The 24,439-nt window shown below is 45.4% G+C and overlaps 1 protein-coding gene across 1 annotated transcript in view; it reads right to left on the minus strand.

Annotated features, from left to right (window-relative positions):
• Positions 1-359: 359 nt before the first annotated feature.
• Positions 360-24,439, minus strand: part of LOC147737878 (uncharacterized) — a 44,857-nt gene continuing 20,777 nt past the window's right edge. Inside the window, exons 4-5 of the mRNA XM_086948074.1 lie at positions 24,042-24,111; positions 360-3,281 (exon numbers count right to left, since the gene is read on the minus strand). Coding sequence (XP_086804200.1) covers positions 360-1,904 — 1,545 coding nt within the window. The 5' untranslated portion in view covers positions 1,905-3,281; positions 24,042-24,111. The remainder of the gene's footprint in view (positions 3,282-24,041; positions 24,112-24,439) is intronic.

Below are 24,439 nucleotides of genomic sequence, written 5' to 3' on the forward strand. Positions count from 1 at the left end.
TATACACACATTTACATTCACATTTAAGATTCAAGCTTTCATGGCATAAGGATTTTCTCCAGTGTGGAGTTTCTCATGGTGAGATAGCGTTTTTCTCTGCAGCTTTTCTGGCATTCAGAGCACTCATAAGGTTTTCATCAGTAGGGAGTCGCTTATGGTTGGTGAGGCTGTGCCTATCAAACAGGAATTTCTGGCATTCAGAGCATTGGTGATGTTTTTCCCCTGTGTGCGTCTGCTCATGTAGAGTGAGATTGCGTTTAAAATTGATGCTTTTCTGGCACTTGGAGCACTGAATTATTTTGATGGTGTGTCTCTTATGGCGCTTGTAACCATCTCTACCTCTGAATCTTTTTTGACATTTAGAGCACTAATAATTTTTTTTCTCCAGGGTGGATTCTGACATGACAATTGAGTTGATATTTTTGGCTGAAACACCTTTGACATTCGGAGCACTGATAAAGTTTTTCTCTGTGGATTCTTATATGCTTAGTGAGAGCCGTTCTTTCACGGAAACACTTATGGCATTCAGAGCACTGATAAGGTTTTTCCCCAGTGTGGGTTCTTATATGCTTAGTGAGACTGCTTTTGTCACTGAAACATTTGTGGCATTCAGAGCACTGATAAGGTTTTTCCCCAGTGTGGGTTCTTACATGCTGAGTGAGACTGCTTTTTAGAATGAAACATTTCTGGCATTCAGAGCACTGATAAGGTTTTTCCCCAGTGTGGGTGCTTATATGCTTAGTGAGATTGATTTTTTGACTGAAACATTTTTGGCATTCAGAGCACTGATAAGCTTTTTCCCCAGTGTGGGTTCTTATATGCTGAGTGAGATTGAATTTTTTACTGAAACATTTTTCGCATTCAGTGCACTGATAAGGTTTTTCCCCAGTGTGGGTCCTTGTATGTTTAGTGAGTTTGCTTTTGTCACGGAAACATTTCTGGCATTCAGAGCACTGGTAAGGTTTTTCCCCAGTGTGGAATTGCATATGTGCAGTTAGAAGTGATTTAAGTCTGAAATCTTTTGGGCATTCAGAGCACTGATAAGGTTTTTCCCCAGTATGGATTCTTATATGATGAGTGAGACTGTTTTTGTCAATGAAACATTTCTGGCAATCCGTGCACTGATAAGGTTTCTCTCCAGTGTGGGTTCTTCTATGCCGAGTGAGACTGTTATTGTCAATGAAACATTTCTGGCAATCCGTGCACTGATAAGGTTTTTCCCCAGTGTGGGTCCTTGTATGTATAGTAAGTCGTCTTTTGTCACTGAAATATTTCTGGCATTCAGAGCACTGATAATGTTTTTCCACAGAGTGAGTTAATGCATGTCGATATAGACTCGGTTTGATACTAAACCTTTTGTGGCATTCAGAGCACTGGTAAGGTTTTTCCCCAGTGTGGAATCGCATATGTGCAGTTAGAAGTGATTTAACGTGGAAATTTTTTGGGCATTCAGAGCACTGATAAGGTTTTTCTCCAGTATGGATTCTTATATGATGAGTGAGACTGTTTTTGTCAAAGAAACATTTCTGGCAATCCGTGCACTGATAAGATTTCTCTCCAGTGTGGGTTCCTCTATGCCGAGTGAGACTGTTTTTGTCAACGAAACATTTCTGGCAATCCGTGCACTGATAAGGTTTTTCCCCAGTGTGGGTCCTTGTATGTATAGTAAGTCGTCTTTTGTCACTGAAATATTTCTGGCATTCAGAGCACTGATAAGGTTTTTCCAAAGAGTGGGTTAAAGCATGTCGATATAGACTCGGTTTGATACTAAACCTTTTGTGGCATTCAGAGCACTGATAAGGTTTTTTCCCAGTGTGGATTCTCATATGCTTAGTGAGATAAGATTTCCGGCTGAAACTTTTTTGGCACACTGAGCCCTGAGAGAGGTTTTTTCCAGTGTGCATTCTCTCAAATTCAGTGAGATGAGATTTATGGCTGAATCTTTTTTGGCACAGGTAACTTTTTTGCGCAACTTGGGTTATTTTGCTTTGGGCAGGTTTGAACACTCAGTTTGTTCTCACAGCCCGTGTTTTTATAAAGTGTATTCCTAGAGTTACATTTAGTTGTCTCTTGCTTATATGCCACGGTAAGAGTGAACCCGATTTTAGGGACGGGCTTGTTTAGATAATGTTCAGCATTTATCTCTAAAAGAAATTGTGTGTAATCTTCTTTACACTTGAATTGAGAAAAATATGTCTAGAAGCAGCCCTGAAACATCTGTCGAAATGTTTTAAGCAGATAATAGTCTTTTGGTTATAGCCTCACGGGCAGCAACTTATTTTGTGACTGAAGTTTTTCTCAAATCTATTTGTATAGGTTCTTTGCAATGCAGTGAAAAGGTGTTAGTCTGATATTTAATGATTAAACATGAGAATTGCCTTTTTGCACTGGCCTAATCTCAGTAACTGAGGGAATAAGAACATGCACAGTACTGTTGTGGCTCACCAGTCGCAGAACATCAGTTCGTTTTACCCTTTCTATGTTTGGTGTAAGGTTAAGGTTTGTAGTTCTAAAGACGAGGACTTATTTACATTAGCTATAGCGCAAAGGTGCTCATTTAATCAGTTTTTACATATCACTCCTGCACAACAGATAAAGTTGAGGCGATTTACATAGAATTACAGAACAGTACACAATAAAAAGGAAACAATCTGAGGTGGTCATGAACACAATAAAGTGATGAATTTTTAAGGTTTTCGCCAGAGTGAGCAGAGTGGGTCAAGGTGTAATATCCAGAGGCAGAAAGTCTCAAACTTGCGTAACTGGTTAAAAACGGTTGTTGAACAAAGATGATTTTCCAATCTTTTGGTTGTTAGCCTGCAGCTTCGGAGTCTTCTTTCAGTGTCTTTTCTTTGATGGTTTGCAGGAGAAACCTTTTGTTATATCTTTCTTTTATGCAGTGTGTGCTTCCTCTCTGGAATTACATGATGCTTTAGATCATTTGTGCTATAGATGAACGTTATTCTGTCATGCTGAGGCAATTTGTCTTTCTGATAATACTTCAGATGAGGATGTTGTGATTGGTCTTTCTGGCATTATTTCTGATGCTGTGATGACAGATATGACTTTGCTCTGGGTTAATGAAATGCTAAATTTGAGACTTCACTTACAGGTATAGTACTTTCCTCAGCTCCCACTTCCTCGCCACACCTAACTTTTGGAAATTGTTTAAACTTAGAATGATGGATGTCCTTCAGTTTTTCAAAATAATCCTTCTTATGGCACTAACATTCAGTTGGCTGGTGCTAAATCTTGCTTTCTTCGTCCGTAATTTCAATCACCTATAGTATTAAAATTAAATAGTTAATACATGTAAATTTCCCCAAAAATAATTTACAAGCCATATCAATGCAGAATTGCAGAATTTTGAAAATGTTGAGCTGTTCTTCAGACAGAGCAGAGTGTAGAATGGTAGCCTGAGAGTACTTGGATGTAGGAGGGAGGAATTGTAGAATGTCCAACATTTTATTAAGCTCACAAAGGATACATGTACCCTATGGACTTGTAACATAGAATCCCAAAGGCAGAAATTAAAGTCATATGCCCTGGCACCAAACAGCTATTTAAAAAAGAATACTATTAATTAATTTTTAATGTAGATTTCTGGGATGGGAATTTTCCCATGGACAACAGGCGTTTTCCCCTGCCCTGAGTTACCACATACTTGTATCTGGTATCCTGACTTTTGAGTTCTGGCCTCTGCTGCACGCAAATCTATTGTGTATTACGAGAACTATGCCTAGACCAATCCCTCAACTATGGTCCAGAGTGTGAATCAAGGGCAATGAAATTAAGGCGGACTTTCATGTGATCATTTTATTCCACCTGATTATCAGTTGTTAGGCTTTTCTGCACCTGGATTTACCGGGTGCAGAAAAACAGGACACCATTTTTTTCCAGACAGAAAAATTAGACTGAAAAGACGCACAAGACTCTGGGTGCAGCAGAAGCAGCCAAGACTTATGCTGTTTTTTTTACTAACTGGGGGAAACACACAATTCTTCCCTTTGTTAGAAAATGCTTTCCCCTTCCCTCCCCTGCTTCACCAATCCCTCCCCTGCTTCACCAATCTCTCCCCCCCACCAACCACATGCATATATATACCACCTGCTTAAAACAAGTGGTAAATAAAAGCAGAAAAACACTATGAAATAGTGAATGTTATGTGGTTTGACAGGCAGAAGAATCTGTTCCTCGTAGCAACTCCCCAGTCCATGGCGTCAAACTAGTAACTACACGTTACTGGGGTAAAACTACCACAAAGTAAAAAAAAAAAAGAAATTTACATGAGATTTTCCTGTCACCCCAGTACTGTGCAACTTCTAACAAGGGGTTATGATAGGTCACGGACCGGTCCTTTGACCTGGAGGGTCACACCAAGTGTGCCCTTATTTAAGGGAGAGGACTGTCATGGGTTTAACAGCTAGAGCGGTGGTGGCAATGCACCCTGTTGTAAGGATCAATAGCCTGATGCGATCTTTGCATCATGGTCAGTGGAGTGGCTTCCTACTGACACACCCATGTAATGCTCCATTTCTTTGCCTGTGCCCAGACTTTGCGCTAACATCAAGTGTGTGTTTAGGATGTTGGCGTGCGTAGCATAAATGCAATGTGAGAGTGCGACAGATTAAAATGCATCTCCTGCCTGCCAGGTGTGTATACAAGTGGGACCATCTATCCCTCTTTTATACTCCAGTTCAAAGTCCTCTGTTACCAAGGATAAATGTGCACTAATCCATAGTAAGCAAAAGGTGACAGCATTTTATGATGCAAAAATCTATAGAAATCTGTATCACCTATATTTCGCGCACCCTAATTAGCATATTATATTATATCTAAGAAGGTCTCATCTGGGTTCTTAGCAGGGCGGACCCATACCTCTAATTCTCAGTAGGAGGAGATCACATCAACCGCTACCAGCTCTCAGCATGCTCAGCATCAAGTGTGTTGATTCATTCCCTGTAACTGTATCTTAAACCCACGTAGAGCCAAATGTTGGCACAAACATTATTTGTGTTATGACTAACGTGGTGCGAGGATCAGGCCTTCAGCAACCTTGTGTTAGGTTATTCTGAGAGTGTGCAGTTCTCAGTGTGCAGACAGTTGTACCAAGTGTACCAAGCACGACTGATACCAGGGCAATAACATATTATTCTCAAATAAATCACATCTTTCGTCTAGGTTGAAAGCTACAATAACAATTAGGTGTCGTGTGCAAACCGAAGCAGAAAGAAAATATGGCGTTTTAAACATTTAATAAGCACATGCTAACTTAACACAATATATAGAAACGTAGTAACCATATGACAACCTCTGCAGGAGAGGCCCGTTTGGGAGTCCATTTTTTGTGAGAAACAAGCTGATCACAGGCATCCAAAAGCCAATTATTATAAATGGTCGTGGCCTCCTCCACATCCAGCGGGAGCTGGTACATTGAGTTTTCCAAGACATTTCCCAGTCCCAGTCCCTCCACATCCAGCTTGTCTGAGTGTGAGTCTCAATATAGTATGCAAAAATAACAATTGATGGACAGAATGCAGAACAATGTCCTACATTCACCCCAGTACAGAGATCTAGGCCTAAATCCATCGTTTTTTTGCACTCCACACCACCCCAGTTCAGACATGGCCATATGCAAATCGGTTTGACCCTGTGCCTCATGGGAACAGTCCTGCCCGAACTGCCAAGCCATGCCTTCCCTGGACCGGAAACAAGCTTCCGAGGACCGGTTTCTGGCATTTCAGCCGTCTTCAGCCAGAATAGCTTGACTACAGTGGTGTGGAGAGCATGGGACTCACGTCTGAGCATACCCATCCCTCTCGGGGAGACAAATGCAAATCTCAATATAGTATACCATAGTGTGCAGAGAGTCCAGTGGATTCCCAGGGATTTTACAGAGGTTAAAGTAGATAATACTAATGCTCTTTTGTGGTAGTGTGGGGGAGCAGTTAGATGTATCCGGGGGTACTGTTAAGCATTTGTTGTACACACAGTGGCAATAAATGACACACACTGTTGTACACACAGTGGTAATAAATGACACACACTCAATGACTAAATCTGATATCAATTTATAAAATTATACTTGGTTAGATTTATTTTGCAGAACCACAGAATTTCATCTTGAATAAATATGTTTTGCAATAGAAGTACTGTCCAATATAAAAAGTGGATAATTCGTGCAATTTTCAGACTTTCCAATGTTAACCTATGGGGTGAAGAAAACATTCAACATACGTATAGGCAACATCCACTTACAAGACCATTCTTCGGAAGTTAAGGTCAGTATTGGACAAGGTTCAGTTCAGAACCAACAGTGCACCACCAGCGGCACGTGGGTGCCGGGGTGCAGTTGCAAGTTCAAGGTTGGAAACCCAATACAGGGGGACTAGGGCAATCGGACAGAGGCTGCTTACAGGTAAGTAACAGCGGCTTGGAGGAACTAGGTGGTCAGGAACTGAAGTTCATGGACTGGGGATGCCACCTAAAAACTTGATTTAAGGGCGTTACAAGGGAGTGACAGGTAGTGTCCAATGGGCCCTCTGCCTAGGGTGTCTACGCACTCTAACATGCCCACCTTCTGTGAGATCCGACTTAGCGGATGGGTGCAGGTTTGAGTGTTTGTTATTTGGATTTGCCGTGGCTCTGCTCACTGAGATTGTTTCCAGAAGGAGCTGAATGAAGTATAGACTTGCCCCGTGTGAACTGGCATACGCAATTTGGGACATTTGAGTGGACGCCCTCATTTTTGAGGACGTGTACACCAGTACCCGTGTCCTGATGAAGCCTAAAGAAATATTTGGCCGAAGCGCGACCGCGACTGCGTCAACACCATTCTAAGGAGTCCCCTTATATTGATTTATTGTGTTTCGTTTCTGGCGCCTTCTTCTCTATATTTTTGTGTATAAAGAATTTACAATTTAGGCGCGGAGAGGATTTCCTTTATAGCTTATATCACTTAAGGTTATAGTGAATACTGTTTATCCTAATTATTTTTCTTTCCTTTTGTAGGGTACACATTGTTTGTTTATATGTAATGTATATAATGTATTTGTATGATGTATATATATATATATATATTGTAAATATGTATAATCTATATATTATTTTTGCTGTTGTGCCACCTTGTCCTGTGATGCGTATATCTGTGTTTGTAAATTTGTGAAATCATATGCTTTACAAATAATTGTACATTACAAGGTAATTAAATATATCTTGTGTATAAAGTTTGTTGTCGAATTGATCCCTCTATACCCCCTTTGTTCTACTTTTTCATCCTTGTGACGTACCTAGCCCAGGTTTTGGAGGGTTATTTTGGCAGAACCCCTGCATAATTTTTTCACCTTCTGTGAGAGGACACAGTCCTAGCCCTAACTGGATAAGTCCCATCATCTTCAAGATGGTGGGCACTGAAAAGTGTACTTGACCTAGCCTCCAGCACCCGAGAGGTGGAGTTGGCAGAGGGGGGCTCATCTCCTCTTCTATCAAAGGTTTCCCACCTGTCCTGCTGCCAAAAAGGGGTGAGGACAGGATGGAGGCCAGCTCCTTCGAACAGGAGAGGCTAGGGTCGCATTACAAAGGAGGCAAGACCTCTGAAGCTCCCCACCACGGATGGCTCTTCCTGACCAGGGGGGATGTGAACACCTCCACCCAGGAAAGGCATTGTTCTCAGCCTCAGAGTGCGCAGGCACTCTCCCCTGAGGTCAGAACACAGTCTGGTGGTAGCAGGCTGGCTCAGGCCAATCAATGACCACACTAAGGATTGGTAGGTTTCAGGGGACCCCTCTAAGGGGCCCTCTGTGTGCAATTTTTATAGAATCGACACAAATCAGTGCAGATTTATTGTGTTGAGATGCTTGGTGCCAAACATCACATATTTCAGTGAAGCCATCATGGAGCTGCGAACTCATAATGACGAGTGTCCAGCCTATGTACTTACTATGACTTCCCTGGTCACTTACAATATTCAGGAATCGACTAGGATACTGCAGGGGCATCAGGGGCATTTCATGCAGATATGCCCTCACAGGGGGAGAGGATGTGGTGCAGCAGCAAGAGCTGCCGACTCGGGAAATGGGGTTCCGGGCTCAAGTCTCTGCTTCAGCGCAACATCCTGTGATTCTGGGCAAATCACTGTATCACCCCGTGACCATAGACAGCGTCTGGAAACCATCACGGGTGATGAGCCGCACAATATAAATCTGCGAACTTTAAATGTAACTCCCTGCCTGAGATATGGGTAGGACACCCCTCTAGCAGTGTTCATGGGTATGGCACACAGGTTGGTTCTTCAGTTTTGTCTGCACCAAGACACTCAGGCCGCTGTGGCAGCGTGCATGTGCTAGGTGAGGGGCCCCTTAGGGTGGCATAATTTGTGCTGCAGCCCTTAGGGACCCTCTTTAACCAAAAGACACTTGGTACCAGGGGTACCTTTTACAGAACTTATATGTGAGCTATAGGGGTGCCAATTATGGAAATGACGGGAACAGTTTAGGGAAGGAGATCTGGCACAAGGGACCTGGTAGGCAGGGACTCTGTGCACTTCCAGTCGAAACCACAATATTTTCCAGGCAACAAGTGGGGGCTAATAATGTCCAAAAGAGGCACGTGTATTCATGACACCCTCCCCCCACAAATGAAAGAGGATGAGAGTAACCTTCCTCTATAGAGTCTTCATCGCCCTCTTAGTGGATAATGTGAGTAATGCAGGGATACAGGGCCTGGCCCTTAAGTGGCTTACGTCTTTCCAAGAGGATCGCACTCAAGCTGTACGCTTTGCCCAATTCTCTTCCTCTAAAGTCAAATTGACTTGTGGGGTGCCGCATGGTTCCTCCCTGTCACCGCACCTTTTTAATCTGTATCTGTATCCTCTAATTCAATCCTTAGGCTAAAGAATGGTATTTATTTATTTATTTATTTTTGATATTTTTATTGCGCGACAAATACCCGAAGGTGTCTCGGCGCATGTGTGAACTAGCAGGACTACAGTAATAGGATTCACTGGTCAAACAACCATGTCTTTACGAGCCTGCGGAAGCTCATCAAGTTGGGTGCATTTTTGATATTTAGTGGAAGAAGGTTCCAAAGTTTTGGTACAGCCACTAAAAAGCGACGGTCTCCCCAGGTAGCCGTTCTGGTACGAGGTACAGGTAGAAGGCAAGTGTTGGCGGATCTCAACAGTCTTTTGGGGGTGTAGACCTGAAGTGCCTCAGTCAAGAATTTAGGTCCTATGCCATGCACTGCCTTATAGGCAATGCAGAGGGCCTTGAACTTAATGCGGCTCTCTACTCTAAGCCAATGGAGCTGGCGGATAGCAAGGGTGGTAGGTTGGCGGCGAGGGATGTTTAGAAGAATTCTGGCAGCCGCGTTCTGTACTGACTGTAGCTTCAGCAACACCTGTTTCTGGGTGTTAAGGAAGAGGGCATTTCCATAGTCGATTTTGGAAAATACCAGAGTGGTAACTAAGGTCTTCCCAGCAGAGGTGGGGAGATAAGGCAGCAGTTTCTTTATTTTCTTTAAGATAAAGAAAGCAGAGGAGACAACCTTGTTGACATGAAGGTTGAATGTTAATTTGCTGTCAAAGATGACTCCCAAATTTCTCGCTTTTACCACAGGGACGGGTGGAGAGCCCAGTTGGTTAGGCCACCAGATGGGGGACCATTCTGGAGCGAGGTTGCCAAAGGTCATAACCTCGGTTTTGTCCGAGTTAAGCCTTAGGCAGTTGGAGGACATCCATGTACTAACAGCGAGCATGGCCTCCTGGAAATTAGCTGCCACTGCTGTGCCGTTCTTGTGGATCGCCAGCACCAGTTGGGTATCGTCTGCATAGGAGGTTAATCGTACCCCATAGGCCTTTATTACCCTCGCTAAGTCCGCTACATAGATGTTAAATAGCGTGGGACTTAGCGAGGAGCCTTGGGGTACTCCACATGGTAGTGCAGAGACGGGAGAATAGAAGTTACCCAACTTGACTGTCTGGGTACGGTCGGCCAGGAAGGATGAGATAAGGTCTCTGGCCAAACCATCTATTCCCAGAGCTGTGACACGGTCGACCAAGATAACATGGTCGACCGTGTCAAATGCTGCGGACAGATCCAGAAGAATTAGGATGGCCACTCCTCCCTGATCCATGATGGTTCGGATTTCGTCAGAGGCTTTTATTAGAGCAGTCTCCGTCCCATGTCCCTTCCTGAAGCCAAATTGCGTTTCGTCTAAGAGTTGGTGAGTGTCGACGTACTCTGAGAGCTGTTTGTTCATCAGAGTTTCGCAAATTTTGGCCGGGAAAGGGAGACAGGCAATAGGTCTATAACTGACCAAAGCAGAGGGATCCAGGGAGGGCTTCTTCAATAGAGGCTTAATCACTGCCTTCTTCCACGGGGCTGGGTAACAGCCGGTATGAAAGGCAGTGTTGCAGATTTCCATAAGTGGGTGAGAAATCACCTCACTTAGATTGGCCATCACTGGGGGGGGACAAGGGTCCAAAGGGGATCCTGACTTCGTGATAGAGATAAGTCTGTTGATTTGATCTTCTGAAGTGTCAGCGAAGTAAGAGAAAGGGTCATGGTTAATATGGGGAGTTTCCTTTCTTCTGACAGTGGAGCTGGTCCCTACATCTCCACCAAAGGATGCATAGATATCTGCCACTTTGGTGGTGAAGAAATTAGACAGTGCATTACAGAACAGTTGGGAGGGTTCTGCTCCAGGACCCGACGGAGGTGTGGATAAGGAATTGACCACTAAAAAAAGTTCTCTGGCCGAATTCCTAGCATTGTCAATTTGGGTCGAGAAATAGGTCGTTTTCCGGGTGATGATGGCCCTTTTATATATAGTTAAAGCATCTTTGTAAGATTGCTTAGCTAAGGGGCAATAAGATTTCCTCCAACGTCTTTCTAAATTCCGACAGTGTTGTCGGTGGAGTCTAAGCTCTTCTGTATACCATGCTGCTGAGGGCGACCTTCTATTAGGTTGGATGGATTTTTCTGGGGCAACCTGATCAGCGGCGTTCTTAATCCAGTCATGGAAAGCCGAAGCTGAGAGGACGGGATTAGATCCTAAGGTAGGGGAGGATAATGACAGAATGTTTGCCATCTGAGGGATATCAGCATTCTTCCAGGCACGGATTGCTGCCCTACTCGGTGGTCTGGAAGCAGGAAGGTTAACTGGGGGAGTGTCAATAGAGAGTATAATGGCCCTATGGTCGGTCCAGGTAAGGGGTAAAATATCTGATATCTTGATGAGAGAGTTATTGGTAAAGACACCATCTAGTGTGTGTCCCGCCAGGTGAGTAATTCCCTTTACCAGTTGCTGAAGTCCTAGCGTGAGGAGGTCAGCAATAAGTTGGGAGGTGTCGTGGTTTCCATGTTCTTCCAGAGGGAAGTTGAAATCTCCCAATATTGTGTAATCAGCAGAGCCTATAATATACTGATTTAGCTCAGATAGGGAGCAAAGAAAGGAACTGCGAGGTCCGGGGGGTCGATAAAGCAAAATGCCTTTAAAAGTTTGTTTACTATTAAGATTAATTGCAAAGGCGGCAGCTTCACAATTAGTGGATGAGATGGGGTCGAGCGTGGTGTGGTACTGATTTTTAAAAATTATGGCAAGTCCTCCTCCTCTTCCTGATTGTCTATCATGTCTCACTACGCTATAGCCATCCGGGGTGGCCTGACAAAAGTCAGGTCCCGAGCCCGCATCTCCCCATGTTTCTGTGGCGAAAAGAAAGTCAAGATTATGCGTAGTGATAAACTCGCAAATATCTAGACAATGACATGGTAGAGAGCGAGTGTTGATAAGCGCCGCTCGACATCCCTGAAATGGGATAATGGCCGAACTAAGGGGGGCATCGGGAACTAGTGAGTGGGATAGAGTTGGCGATGGTAGCTTGTAGTTGCAGCCAGGGCACGGGGCGGGAATAATACCTGCAGCAGTTGAAGGAGGCAGGGAGATGCACTGGTGGCTAGGACATCCCGGATTGAGCAGTCTGAGTTGGGTCGAGGTATAGTGCACGAAAGAACCAGGAGTCGTGGCCCTGGGCCGAGTCCGGTCGCGGACGGGCGCAGACGGGCTTGGCTTAGGCGCTTTCAACTTTCAACTACGCTGACGATCATCAACTGATCTTGGAAATCGACAAGTCTGCAGCCTCTGTTAGTAACTTTCAAACTACAACGTGTCACTTTAATAACTTGTCCAAGTCATTAGATATGGTCCAAACTCCAGCCAGTCAGGGAACTGCACCCTCTGGAACCTTCTCCTCAGAGGCTCAGGTTTTCCGATTTTTGAGCACAAGTGTGGCATAGGAGCGAAGGAGAAGAGGGGAGCCTCTGAGCGGAGGTGGGTGGGTCACATGTGAATCTATGAAAGATACCAATACTGGAGAACCACAGTTTTCAGGTAAGTAACTTATGTTCTTCTCCAGTATTGGGGTATCTTTCATAGATTCACATGCTTGAATCAGAGTAGATAGCAGTAATTCGAGAATTGTGCATGGTAAGTCATAAGTAAATCGTAAACAGAGTACGAGAGAATACATATACCTATATTACAGTATAGCAGTAAACATGGGCACATCTGCAAAAGCAGAAATGTATACATATATACAATGTGTGCAGGAGAAGGTAAGAATCAGAGGCTCACCTTACTTAAAAAGATTACGTAGCATTGCTTGCCCCACAGCTGTGTCAGCATTGTTGGCAGCTTCCAGACAGTAGTGCTTGGTCGCAGCTCTGCAAATCTGATGAAGAGGCACACCAGCAAAGAGAGAAGTAGAAGAAGAGACTGCTCTAGTAGAGTGCGCTTTAATCGTTGCTTGAAGTGTCTTACCTGCTTGCTGATGGCAAAAGGAAATTGCTCTAGATATCCAACGTGCAATAGTCTGTTTAGCAACTGGAGGTTCTTTACGCATCCTGCCGTAGGCTATGAAGAGCTGATCAGTTTTACGGATACTGGTTATTCTTTGCAAATAAAATTTCAAACATCTCTTAACATCTAGAGAATGTAAAGTCTTTTCTGCTGCCGACTGTGGATTAGGGAAAAAAGTCTTCAAGATGACAGGCTCATTCAGGTGGAAATCAGATGGAACTTTAGGAATTAAGGCCGGATTAGTGCAGTGATGTCTGCCAGGAGATGAATTTAAGATCAGCGCTACGAATGGGCTCAAATGGGGACTTCATGAGTTGTGCCAACACAATGTCCAGATGCCAAGGAGGAGGCAGGCCTCGAATTTTAGGGAACATCTGAAATAAAACCTTTGAAAAATTGTTGAATAATTCTTGAAGAATAAAGAGAATTGGCGCCATCCTGCCAATATCTGGAAATTGCAGCCAGAAAAACCTTCAGGGTAGAGTGAGAGAGTCCGGATTTTGCTAATTGTAAAAGGCAGAAGCTGCTCTGGCATAGAGTGAACAGGGTGAACATGTATTTATTTATTTTATTTATCATCATTTATAAAGCGCAACTGACACTCTACGGGTAACCTGGCGCTGTGATTCAGGCGTTTAGCTTAGGGCCGAGATTCTGTGTCCCCTGCCAGGAAGGAGTTAGCAGGATGCCAAGGAGCATACTCAGGGGTAGAGCCGGGTTTTTAACCTTTTTCTAAACTGCAGGATGTTGTCTATTTGTCTTGTATCAAATGGAAGAGTATTCCAAAGGCGGGACGCTGCCGCACTGAAGGCCCTACCTCCTGATTTGACTTTCCTAACTCTAGGCACCCTCACCAGATTAGCCGATGAGGAGCGCAGCGCTCGTGGAGGGACATACCATGTCAGTTTCTCCTGCAGAGATTTAGGCCTGTGACCATGTGGAGCCTTAAATACTATACATAGTGCCTTAAATCATATCCTCTGCGAGACTGGCAGCCAGTGTAAATCTGAGAGTGCCCGGGAGGCGGAGGAGCGGCGTGGTTGCACTAGAACCAATTTGGGCGCCATGGTCTGTACTCTCTGCAATCTCTCAATCAGCTATTGCGGGGATTCTAGTAACAGGGCATTACAATAGTGCAGCTTACTGAGGATGGTGCTCCGGACTATCAGCACTCTGTTCTGTTAAAAGAACATCGGAAGTATTTTCCAAAATGCTCTGATCAGAGTAAAACAACTTCCAGCTGTTTTGTTGACATAGTTTTCTAATGTCAATTTCCTATCAACCATGACTCCCAGATTACGTACCACAATACTGGGAGCCAATGGAGTAGCAGGGGATGTTGGCCAAAACTCAAGCGAAAGTTTAAGAGGGATTTTACCTACTGCATCTCTGTCTGAGTTAAACTGAAGAATTTGAATTTGAAGCTTCACATCAAAGGTAGAGGCGTTTCAACTTGCGTTTGTAGGTTTTGTTAGTGGAGGGTGCTCTAGCGTTAGTGAGGACCTCCCTGCAGTCCGGAGGAATAATCAAATTAGCAAACTCATAGTGCTCAGGCGCCAGGCTGCCAATCGCAGAGAAGTTGGATCCGGATGGCAGATCAGGCCGTGGTTCATAGTAAGAAGATTCGAAATTGGGCGCAGCCAAATTGGATTGCACTCCGACAGAAGGAGAAGCTCCGTAAACCAGAACTGGCGAGGCCATCTGGTGGCTATGAGAAGAATGCAGCAGGGTTCTTTCCGCATTTTCCAAAGTACCCTTGCGACTAGAGGAATCAGTGGAAAAGCGTGAGCATATATTTTTGACGCATTCCTGCACGATTCTGAGTGGGGAAGCCAACTTGCATAGAATGTGCATTTGCGGTTCAGGTTGGTCGTGAATAAATCCAGATTGGGGTGTCCGCAAAGCTGAAAGATGCGGTTCAGTGTCGGCTGATGAAGTTCCCACTTGTGGTTTGACGAGACCGACCTGCTCAGGGAGTCCGCTAGAAGGTTGGACACCCCCGGAACATGGACTGCTGTTAAAGTGATCTGATGTTGAATTGCCCAATCCCAAATTTACTGAGCTTGTAGGGATAGCAAAGTGGATCTTGTGCCCCCTTGTTTGTTCACATAATGCATGCTTGTTGTGTTGTCCGTTTCGGACCAACACTGAAGCTCCTTGAATGAGGGTGCAAGAGGACTTCAAAGCCAGGAATATCACCAGTAACTCAAAAAGGTTTATGTGCCAAGTTCATAGGTGGGTGTCCCATTTCCCCTTGACTACGAGGGCTTAAAGATGCGCTACCCACCCTTCGAGGGAGGCGTCTGTCGTGAGGATGAAACTTGGAGTGTCCACTACAAACGAACTGCTGAGATGTTTGGTATGAGAGTCCACCATAGCAATGCTCTTCGTATCTGAGACGTGATGTTGATGACATTGTCGAAGGACCCTGAGACTTGTTGCAATTGATAGTCGAGTTCCTCCAGTCGGGGTCCCATTTTGAGGCGACAGTTGGGAATTAGGGGAATACCGGAAGACAGCATCCCCAGAAGCGATTTGAACTGTTGAACAGAAACATAATGTTATGTGCCCAGGAGAGTTGCCAGTTTGGAAATCAGCTGTTGTCTTTCGTTTGAGACAAAAGCCCTTGTTTGCTGTGTGTCTATGATGGCCCCCAAGAAGGTCGTCACTTGAGAGGGGGTGAACTGAGACTTCTCCAGATTGATGGAAAGACACAGAGACAGGCATGACTGAGTGTGTCTGGTTGCGACTGCGAACGACTGCGCCTTTATAAGGCAGTAGTCGAGTTAGCAAAATATTTGGACACCATCTAGACCAAGATGTTCTGCCAACGGTGCCAAGACTTAAGTGAACATTCGGGTGCAGAGCGAAGGCCAGATGGAAGGACTTGGAATTGGAAATCTCTGCCAGCCGCTCTGAAGCGCAGGAATTTTCGGTGCCTGGGTAGAATAGGGACATGAAAATAGGCTTCTTGAAGGTCCAGCGTTGGCTTGTAATCCCCTTGAGACAGTAATTGAAGCACTTCTAGAAGAGACAACATCTGGAAAGTTTGCTTCTTGAGGAACATTTTGAGGGAACGAAGGTCCAGAATAGAATCTTGAATAGAAGCCTGCATCCCTTTGAATATTTGGGACAGTTTGATCGCTCCTTTCTTTAACATGAGATTGATTTGGCATAAAAGTTCCTTCAGACGGGCAGGAGGAGGACCTCTGTGGGGAGAATTTGGAGGGAATTTCACAAACCTCAGCAGGAGGATTTCCCTCTGTACTGCTTGTAAGAGGCAGCCTGGAGCTGTCGAAACGACTGCTGTTGCCGGGAGGAGTAGTAACGCGGTTGGTCCTGATAGGGATGGTACTGCTGGTATTGGTTGTAACCTCCCCGAAAGGAAGAGGAGGAGCCACGACCCCTCGCACCCTCAAAGGGCTGCTCTTAAAGCTGTACAGTAGACACTACACACGGACCCAAGAGGCCTGGAATTTAGACTTTGACATTCCAATGGAAGATCAAGACTGGCAGCGGGCCTGTGAACTAACGTGCATGGTTTCTAGTAATGCCCATTTTCGACTGATACTTTATAATTTTCTACGAAGAACCTACTTAACGCCACAAGACCTTTATCGAATAGTCGTGTCTTGCCCAGATTTATGCCTGTGCTGCAACACTGTGAGGGCTGATTTCTTACATTAACCATGGCCCTGCGATGCAATACACTCCTTCTGGCAACTAGCTGTCGAAGAAATGGTGCATGCCACACAACTAAGTATTGAGCTGACACCCAAATGATGTTTATATTGGTATTATATGTCTATGTATACTCTGAATGCCAGGTTGTATGTTGACAAAATTAATATAAAGTTCTAAAAAACAAAAGCCATTACATTGTGGGTGGTAGAGGGTAGTGAACCGGTAATTCACACCACACTCCTTCGATATGTGTTTCAAGTAGCCAGACATGAGGTTGGTACCTCAGTATGACACCACCCCCTTAGGGAAGCCCACCCTGGTAAAGATGCTAATGAGGGCTCTAGCCACTGCAGCAGCAGTGGTAGTCCTGAGGAGAATAGCCTCAGAATACCTGGAGGCATGATCTACTACCAGCAGAACTGTTCCCTGATGCTGTAGGGGGTCAAGGGGACCAACAATGTCTATCATTGCCTTTTCAAATGGAACGCCAACAACTGGAAGCGGGATTAAGAGGGCCTTTGGGTGCCCACCTGTCGTGCCACTGGCTTGACAGATGGGACCGAAGTTACAAATCTACTTCACCTTCTGGCCAAGGTGTCCAGCTACGGGGATGCAGGTGGACCAGAGGTATACTTCTTGTTTTTACAGCCAGAGTCTCAAGGTCAGTGCCCAAGTGACCTACAGCCATGGCACCAAGCCTTCTTAGGATCCCAGTTCTTACCCTGGTACCCACCCTTTGGCAGGTTTTTGGGGGCCTGAAGTAGAATCTTTCTTTTTCGGGTTACCCCATTTCCCTAGGGTCGCTTTCTGGCCTCTTTCTTTTGGTCTCCCCCAACCAGCAGGAGTCTTGGTCACCCTAGTTTTGACCCAGTGGTCTGCCTTCTTCCCCAACTCTTGAGGAGAAAGTGGACCAAGGTCTACCAGGAATTGATGTAGCTTCCCTTGGTAACAATTACTTAAAAGATGCTACTTCATTATCAAATGATAAAGCCCTTCAAAGGAATGCACATTCTTACCTACTAACCAACCTCCTACTGATTTCAGTGAATAGTCTACAAAATCTACCCAGGCCTGGCTCTGGGTTTTTTGAGCCTCCCTGAAACTGGTGCTATACTCCGTACTGAATCCAAAGCCCTCACTTAGGGTACCCTTCATGAGGTCATAGGATTCAGCCTCTTTCTCACTGAGTGTCAGGAGTCTATCACTGCACTTTTCTGAGAATATTTCCCACAGGATAGCACTCCACAGCTTCCTGAGGACCTGCCTGCTAAGACAGGCCCGCTCAAAAGCAATGAACCACTTGGTGATATCATCACCCTCAAATAATGTTGGGCCAATCCCTCTGGGGTTTTTAGGGTCAAATGAATCTACTTTCTCCTTATTTATGATTGTGATGCCACCATAGATGGGTCCTAGGCCAAACTCCTTTCTCTCTCTTCTGTAGCTAGGAGTTGGGCTTCTAGAGCTGCCCTCCTGGCTAGTCTTTAAAGAGCATGCTCTTCGTCTGAAGAGGCTTCTTTGTCGTGGGGTGTCACACGGTCACTCCTACTGTCAGTATTTTGATATGTAAGATCAGAGTCATCCTCTGGATGCTCTTTGTCATATTCCGCCAAAAGATCCTGGAGCCTTGCTTTGGTAGGGTTTGACCCAGTCCTGAGCCTATAGGTTTTACCCAAGCCTCTGCGCTATTTTATACTTAAAGGCATAAGGTGTGAGGTCGATTCCCTCCACCTGTATCAGCTCTTCTGAGTGACTACTTCTGGCTCTCATTGTCTTTACAAAGTTGGGAACCTATTTGGAGAGGAAAAATCCCTAATACTGGTTTCCTAACTACAGCAAGAGTTTGACTTTTGAAACAGCTGTACTCAAGAGGACCGAACCAGGGCCCTGACATATTTCAAAATTGGGAAAAATAGTCAACTTGGAAAACTACAATTTAATGAAAGGCAATTTGTGGATTGAATCTTGTCACTTATTGTCAGGGTGGTCCAGCAAATGCAAAGTCGTGTACCCTACCGCTGCGCCACCAGTGTAGGAAGCTGGCTCTCTATATACTATACCAAAAAGAGATAGAGTGTGCCGTGTACCCTCCCGCTGCGCCACCAGTGTAGGAAGCTGGCTCTCTATATACTATACCAAAAAGAGGTAGAGTGTGTCGTGTACCCTACCGCTGCGCCACCAGTGCAGGAAGCTGGCTCTCTATATACTATACCAAAAAGAGGTAGTGTGTGTCATGTACCCCACCGCTGCGCCACCAGTGTAGGAAGCTGGCTCTCTATATACTATACCAAAAAGAGGTAGAGTGTGCCGTGTACCCTACCGCTGCGCCACCAGTGTAGGAAGCTGGCTCTCTATGTACTATACCAAAAAGAGGTAGAGTGTGTCGTGTACCCTCCCGCTGCGCCACCAGTGTAGGAAGCTGGCTCTCTATATACTATACCAAAAAGAGGTAGAGTGTGCCGTGTACCCTACCGCTGCGCCACCAGTGTAGGAAGCTGGCTCTCTATGTACTATACCAAAAAGAGGTAGAGTGTGTCGTGTACCCTCCCGCTGCGCCACCAGTGTAGGAAGCTGGCTCTATATATACTACACCAAAAAGAGGTAGAGTGTGTCGTGTACCCTATGGCTGCGCCACCAGTGTAGGAAGCTGGCTCTCTATACACTATACCAAAAAGAGGTAGAGTGTGTCGTGTACCCTACGGCTGCGCCACCAGTGTAGGAAGCTGGCTCTCTATATACTATACCAAAAAGAGGTAGAGTGTGTCGTGTACCCTCCCGCTGCGCCACCAGTGTAGGAAGCTGGCTCTCTATATAGTATACCAAAAAGAGGTAGAGTGTGTCGTGTACCCTCCCGCTGCGCCACCTGTGTAGGAAGCTGGCTCTCTATATACTATACCAAAAAGAGGTAGAGTGAGCAGAGAGTCCAGTGGATCCCCAAAGGCTTTACAGAGGCTCAAGTAGATAATACTAATGCTCTCTTTTGTGGTAGTGTGAAAGAGCAGTTAGGCTTATCCGAGGGTAGTCGTAAGCATTTGTTGTACACACCGTGGCAATAAAAGAGACACACACTCAATGATTAAATCTGAGACCAATTCATAAAAATGACACTTGGTTGGATTTATTTTGCAGAACCACAGAACTTTGTCTTAGGTAAATACATTTCGCAATATAAATAATAATATACATAATTTTCAATATAAAAGGTGGACACTGCAATTTTCAGACTTTGCAATGTTAAGCAATGGGAGGAAAAAAACATTAAACATATGTATACGCAACATTGACTTACAAGACAGTCTTCGGAAGTTAAGGTCAGTACAGGGCAAGGTTCAGTTCAGCACCAACAGTGCACCACAAGCGACAAAGGGGTGGGAGGGTACATGGTGAAAGTTCAAGGTCAGTCACTGAATACAAATTAAAGGGAACTGGGGAAATCGGACAGAGGGTGCTTACAGGTAAGAAGCAGCGGCTTGGAGGAACAGTTTTCGGGGCTGAGGCTAAAACTGAGCAGGGGCCAAGACAGCACCAACACTACAACACCAGCGGCACAGGGGCGGCTGGATGCAGGGTGCCAACACAGCATCGGGTGCCCAATGAAAAGCAATGGAAAATCTGAAAAAGGCTGCAGGCTCCAGCCATAAGGCCGATCGAAGGAAACCAAAAGCCATTGAGGTAAATTATGATGCTCAGGAACGTAGGAACACCTTTTGTCCTCTTCAGCAAGGCCCAGGATGGATGGGTGAAGGGGTGCCTTTTGGTGTCAGAAATGGCTAACCAGTGCACATCGCGGTTGAGGGGTCTTCTTGCAGAAGCTGCAGGCAACTTCTAGGAGTCCAGGAGAGGTCAGCTCATGGTGGAGTTGGGCTCTTGAGAGCAGGAGAACCTTGCTGAACAGGTGGGCCACTTGGACTCGGGCTGGTGGCATTGGGTGCAGAGGTAAAACCAGGGGGGCAGGCTGCGCAGTTCTTCAGGTCACAGAGTCTTTACTTTGAAGAGGGTTGCTTTGTGAATAGGTCTGCTGTTCTCTGGAGACCTTGGTCTTTATCGAAGGCAGGCAATCCTCCCAAGGTTCTGGAGGTCGCTGGGCTGCAAGACGAGTTGACGTTTGATTCAGGTTCATCCAGGGATGCAGACAGGCCAGTAGGGCTGGGACCATGCCCGTAGTTCTCTACAGAGCCTCACCAACAGAGAAGGCTGCAGTGCCCGGCTCTTCTTAGGTCACCAGGAATTGAAATTCAGGTTCTGAGGATGCCACCTAAAATCTTGATTTAAGGGTGTTACAAGGGAGTAAAAGGTAGTGGCCAATGGGCCACTTTCCAGGGGTGTCTACACCTTCTTATCATGCCCACCTCCTGTGGGAATGGGGACATAGTTCTAGCCCTGATTGGATAAGTCCCACCATCTTCAAGATGGTAGGCACTACAAAGTGTACTTCACCTCGCCTCCAGCACCTGAGGGGTGGAGTTGGCAGAAGGGACTTCGCGCCAAAAAGGAGGTGAGGACAGGAAGATCGTTTGCTCCCTCTAACAGGAGAGTCTGGGGTCGCATTACAAAGGCGGCAAGTCCTTTGAAAATCCCTGCCACAGATAGCTCTTCCTGACCAGGGGAGGAGTGAACACCTCCACCCAGGAAAGGGATTGTTCTCGACCTCAAAGTGCACAGGCATTCTCCCCATGAGGACAGAACACTGTCTGGTGGTAGAAGGCTGGCTCAGGTCAGTCGATGATCACACTAAGGATTGGTAGATCTTGGGGGACCCCTCTAAGGGGCACTCTGTGTGCAATTTTTAATAAATCGGACACTGCAATCGGCACAGGTTTATTATGCTGAGATGTTTGGTAGAAAATATCCCATATTTCAGTGAAACCTTCATGGAGCTGTGGAACTCGTAATGACAAGTGTGAAGCCAATGTACTTACTATAGAGCTTCCCTGGTCACTTGCAATATCCCGGAATCGAAAGGATATTGCAGGGGCATATCTGCTCATGCAGATATGCCCTCACAGGAGATATCCCTAAAGCAGCAGGCACTAAAAGGCCTGCTAGAGGGGTGTCTTACCTATATCTCAGACAGTCCCTATGGGCATCGCATACAGGGATGTGTGGCATGTCGACTCTTCATTTTTGTCTGCACCAAGACACGCAGCTGCAGTGGCAGTATGTATGTATGTATGTATGAGCTTGTTGGGGGGTCCCTTAGGGTGGCATAATTTGTGCTGCAGCCATTAGAGACCCTCTTCAACAACAAGGCCCTTGGTACAAGAGGCATCTTTTACTGGGGACTTATATGTGATCTAATGGGGTGACAATCGTGGAAATGACTGGTACACTTCAGGGAAGGAGATCAGCTCAGGGGACCTGGTTGGCAGGGACCCTGTGCACTTCCAGTCAAAACTATATCATTTTCCAGGTAAAAAGTGAAGGCTAACCATGTCCAAAACAGGCCCTTTCCTACATTGAGACATATTTCCTCTACATCAGGTCTTGCTTATAGTCCTTATACTGCCACTGCCACTACTGAACATTAATCTTGAATTGTTAAAGCAGGGCCAGGATCTGAACAGGAGCCAATGAACAGTAGGGCAACTCACCAGATAATAAAACTATTCTGTCTTCACACTCACTTAGAGAGAACAATGCCATCTCATGTATTGCAGGAAAAAGAGGCCACAACCCTCAGTGAAACACTCACTGCTCAGATGTGAGTCGTTAATAAGAATAAAATTAACATAACGCGTCCCTGGGGACCCCACAGACACAGTCCCTACCTGTACCATAAATGCTTGGGGTTCCGCAGGTAAACCTAACAGTGCAACAAAGTCTTAGGGCCCTACAGGTAAACATTTCCTAACCCAGTGCTACAAATGCTATGTACTCACTGCAGCAGGACTGGGCGCTCTAGGGCAGCAATTAAGTTGCTTGGCATTCATCTACCCTTAGCTAAGCCACGTGATAAAGGCAGTAGATCAGGATGATTCTCCTCGATCAGAGTAGCTCTCACTATCGAAAAGGTGGAGTCCCTGGTATAACACAAACGCAGACATGCGGTTAGGCTCTACCAGGACATATTGTAAACTAATAATGTATGTATCTGTAGAATTAGATTGCATTGCAAGTTTATTCTTATGTCACTATTTTCCGCATACTACATATAATATAGATTCCTCACATGCTCACCCTGATGAAGGGAGAACCCCCAAAATCAATTGGGCAGACTGAATTTGAATTTACTTGAGGAACAGTGGATTTTGAAAGTGATTCTATGAGAATAAATATGCTTAAACTGGAATACAGGTGGATTTGCTTCCAAGGGAAGGAGACATTGATGCACTTTTACGGGAACAAGCTGGGGAGCAGGAGACGCAGACCTGATCTAATCTGGCGCTATATAAACAACTGTAGCCAAATACATCTCCCTTCTGGCACGCGATGAGTGGATTTCATAAATACTACAATAATGAATGAAAAATACACAGCATGCATAGACAAGGTTTGCTATGTAACCTCTGGACTCCTGTAAACCTAAACAAACACCAGTAATCAGACACTAGGGACATCACCTGAAGCTCCTAAGTTTTTCCTGTTGTTTGGTATCTTGTTTTTAGAAGGTGGGTTTTTAGGATAAGCTATTTTTAGGTATGTCTTCTTTTATTCCAGGATGGGCACTAGTTTTAGCATTGTCATCTCTTATACTCTGCATACCAAGTTGCTGACTTTCTTTCACGCATTCCTCATTTCCCCGAACAGGAAACGTCTGGGGGTGGGGTGTGTCAGGTAGCCCTTGTGGTAGACGATGGGATAGAGGATAAGGAGTGCCATGCCATCCCTTCGTATATTTCTCCCCTCCTATATTCACAGTCCCCTTTTACCAGTTGTCTGCTTTGCTGTCATCAAGAAGTGGAGAGAGGGGAATCGGCAGGCGGCCCCTTTAAGCCACAGCTGAGGACGGACATCAGAGGATACACGCTTAAAGAAGGCGGGTGGAGAGCGCGTCAGGTTGGTCAGTAGTTGATCCAGCTGCACGCAGCACAGGAACGCGAGGCGGAGAAACCAACGAGGGAAGACCGGAAAGACAGAGAAGGCCTAACAGCCTTCTGAGAGAGAGAACTGGAGCCCAGAGGAGGTCACAGTTTGTCGGTGAGCGTAAAACCCGAACCTGGCAGAGGAGGGAAAGCCGAAACAGAAGACCAGACCTCACTGAAAGACGTGGAGTCACCACACCATGGCCCCGGAGTGACATGACTCTTCAAGGTGCGTGGGCGTCTACGGGGCTTTTGGAAAGGGGCTGAGTCAGAGAGGGACGGGAGGGGAGGCTGAGGGTTGAAAGGGACCCATGGAAAAGGAAATAAGTGAGACAGAAAAGAAAGACAAGCGCAGAAATCATCGGCTACTATTTTTCCTTTGGTTGCTCCAACCTCTACCCCCTCCCTTGACATTTATGCATAGCTATTATTTATCCCTCAAATCCTCCCTTGATTAAACCCTAAAGCAAAAACACTTACCTGAGTCTTTTCCTTCTGTCCGAGGGACGACGGCGGCCGAGGCTCACCTAAGGGACTGAAGTGGAAGACCCTGTGAGAAAGAAGAATATAACAGAGACAATCAATCATTGTGATTTCCTATAATACTAATAAAAAGTGCATACAAGAAATTATTCAATGCAGTGTGTTCCCTCTTGACCGACTCTTCTACAACGGGGAGCTACATACTCTCCCTACAGGGAATGGGAGAAAGAAACACAGAGACCAACAGACACACACACACGGGAAAGCATAGTAGGAAAACGCATACATAGTTGTTCTATGCTTGCATATGTACATTGTTTTAGAAAGATGGTGGAACTATTTATTTTGTTCAATATGCTTATACTGCTAATTACTTTTATCTGATTCTATTATCA

The sequence above is a fragment of the Lissotriton vulgaris genome, chromosome 1_1 (assembly GCF_964263255.1).
Source record: "Lissotriton vulgaris chromosome 1_1, aLisVul1.2, whole genome shotgun sequence".
Taxonomy (NCBI): Eukaryota; Metazoa; Chordata; class Amphibia; order Caudata; family Salamandridae; genus Lissotriton; species Lissotriton vulgaris.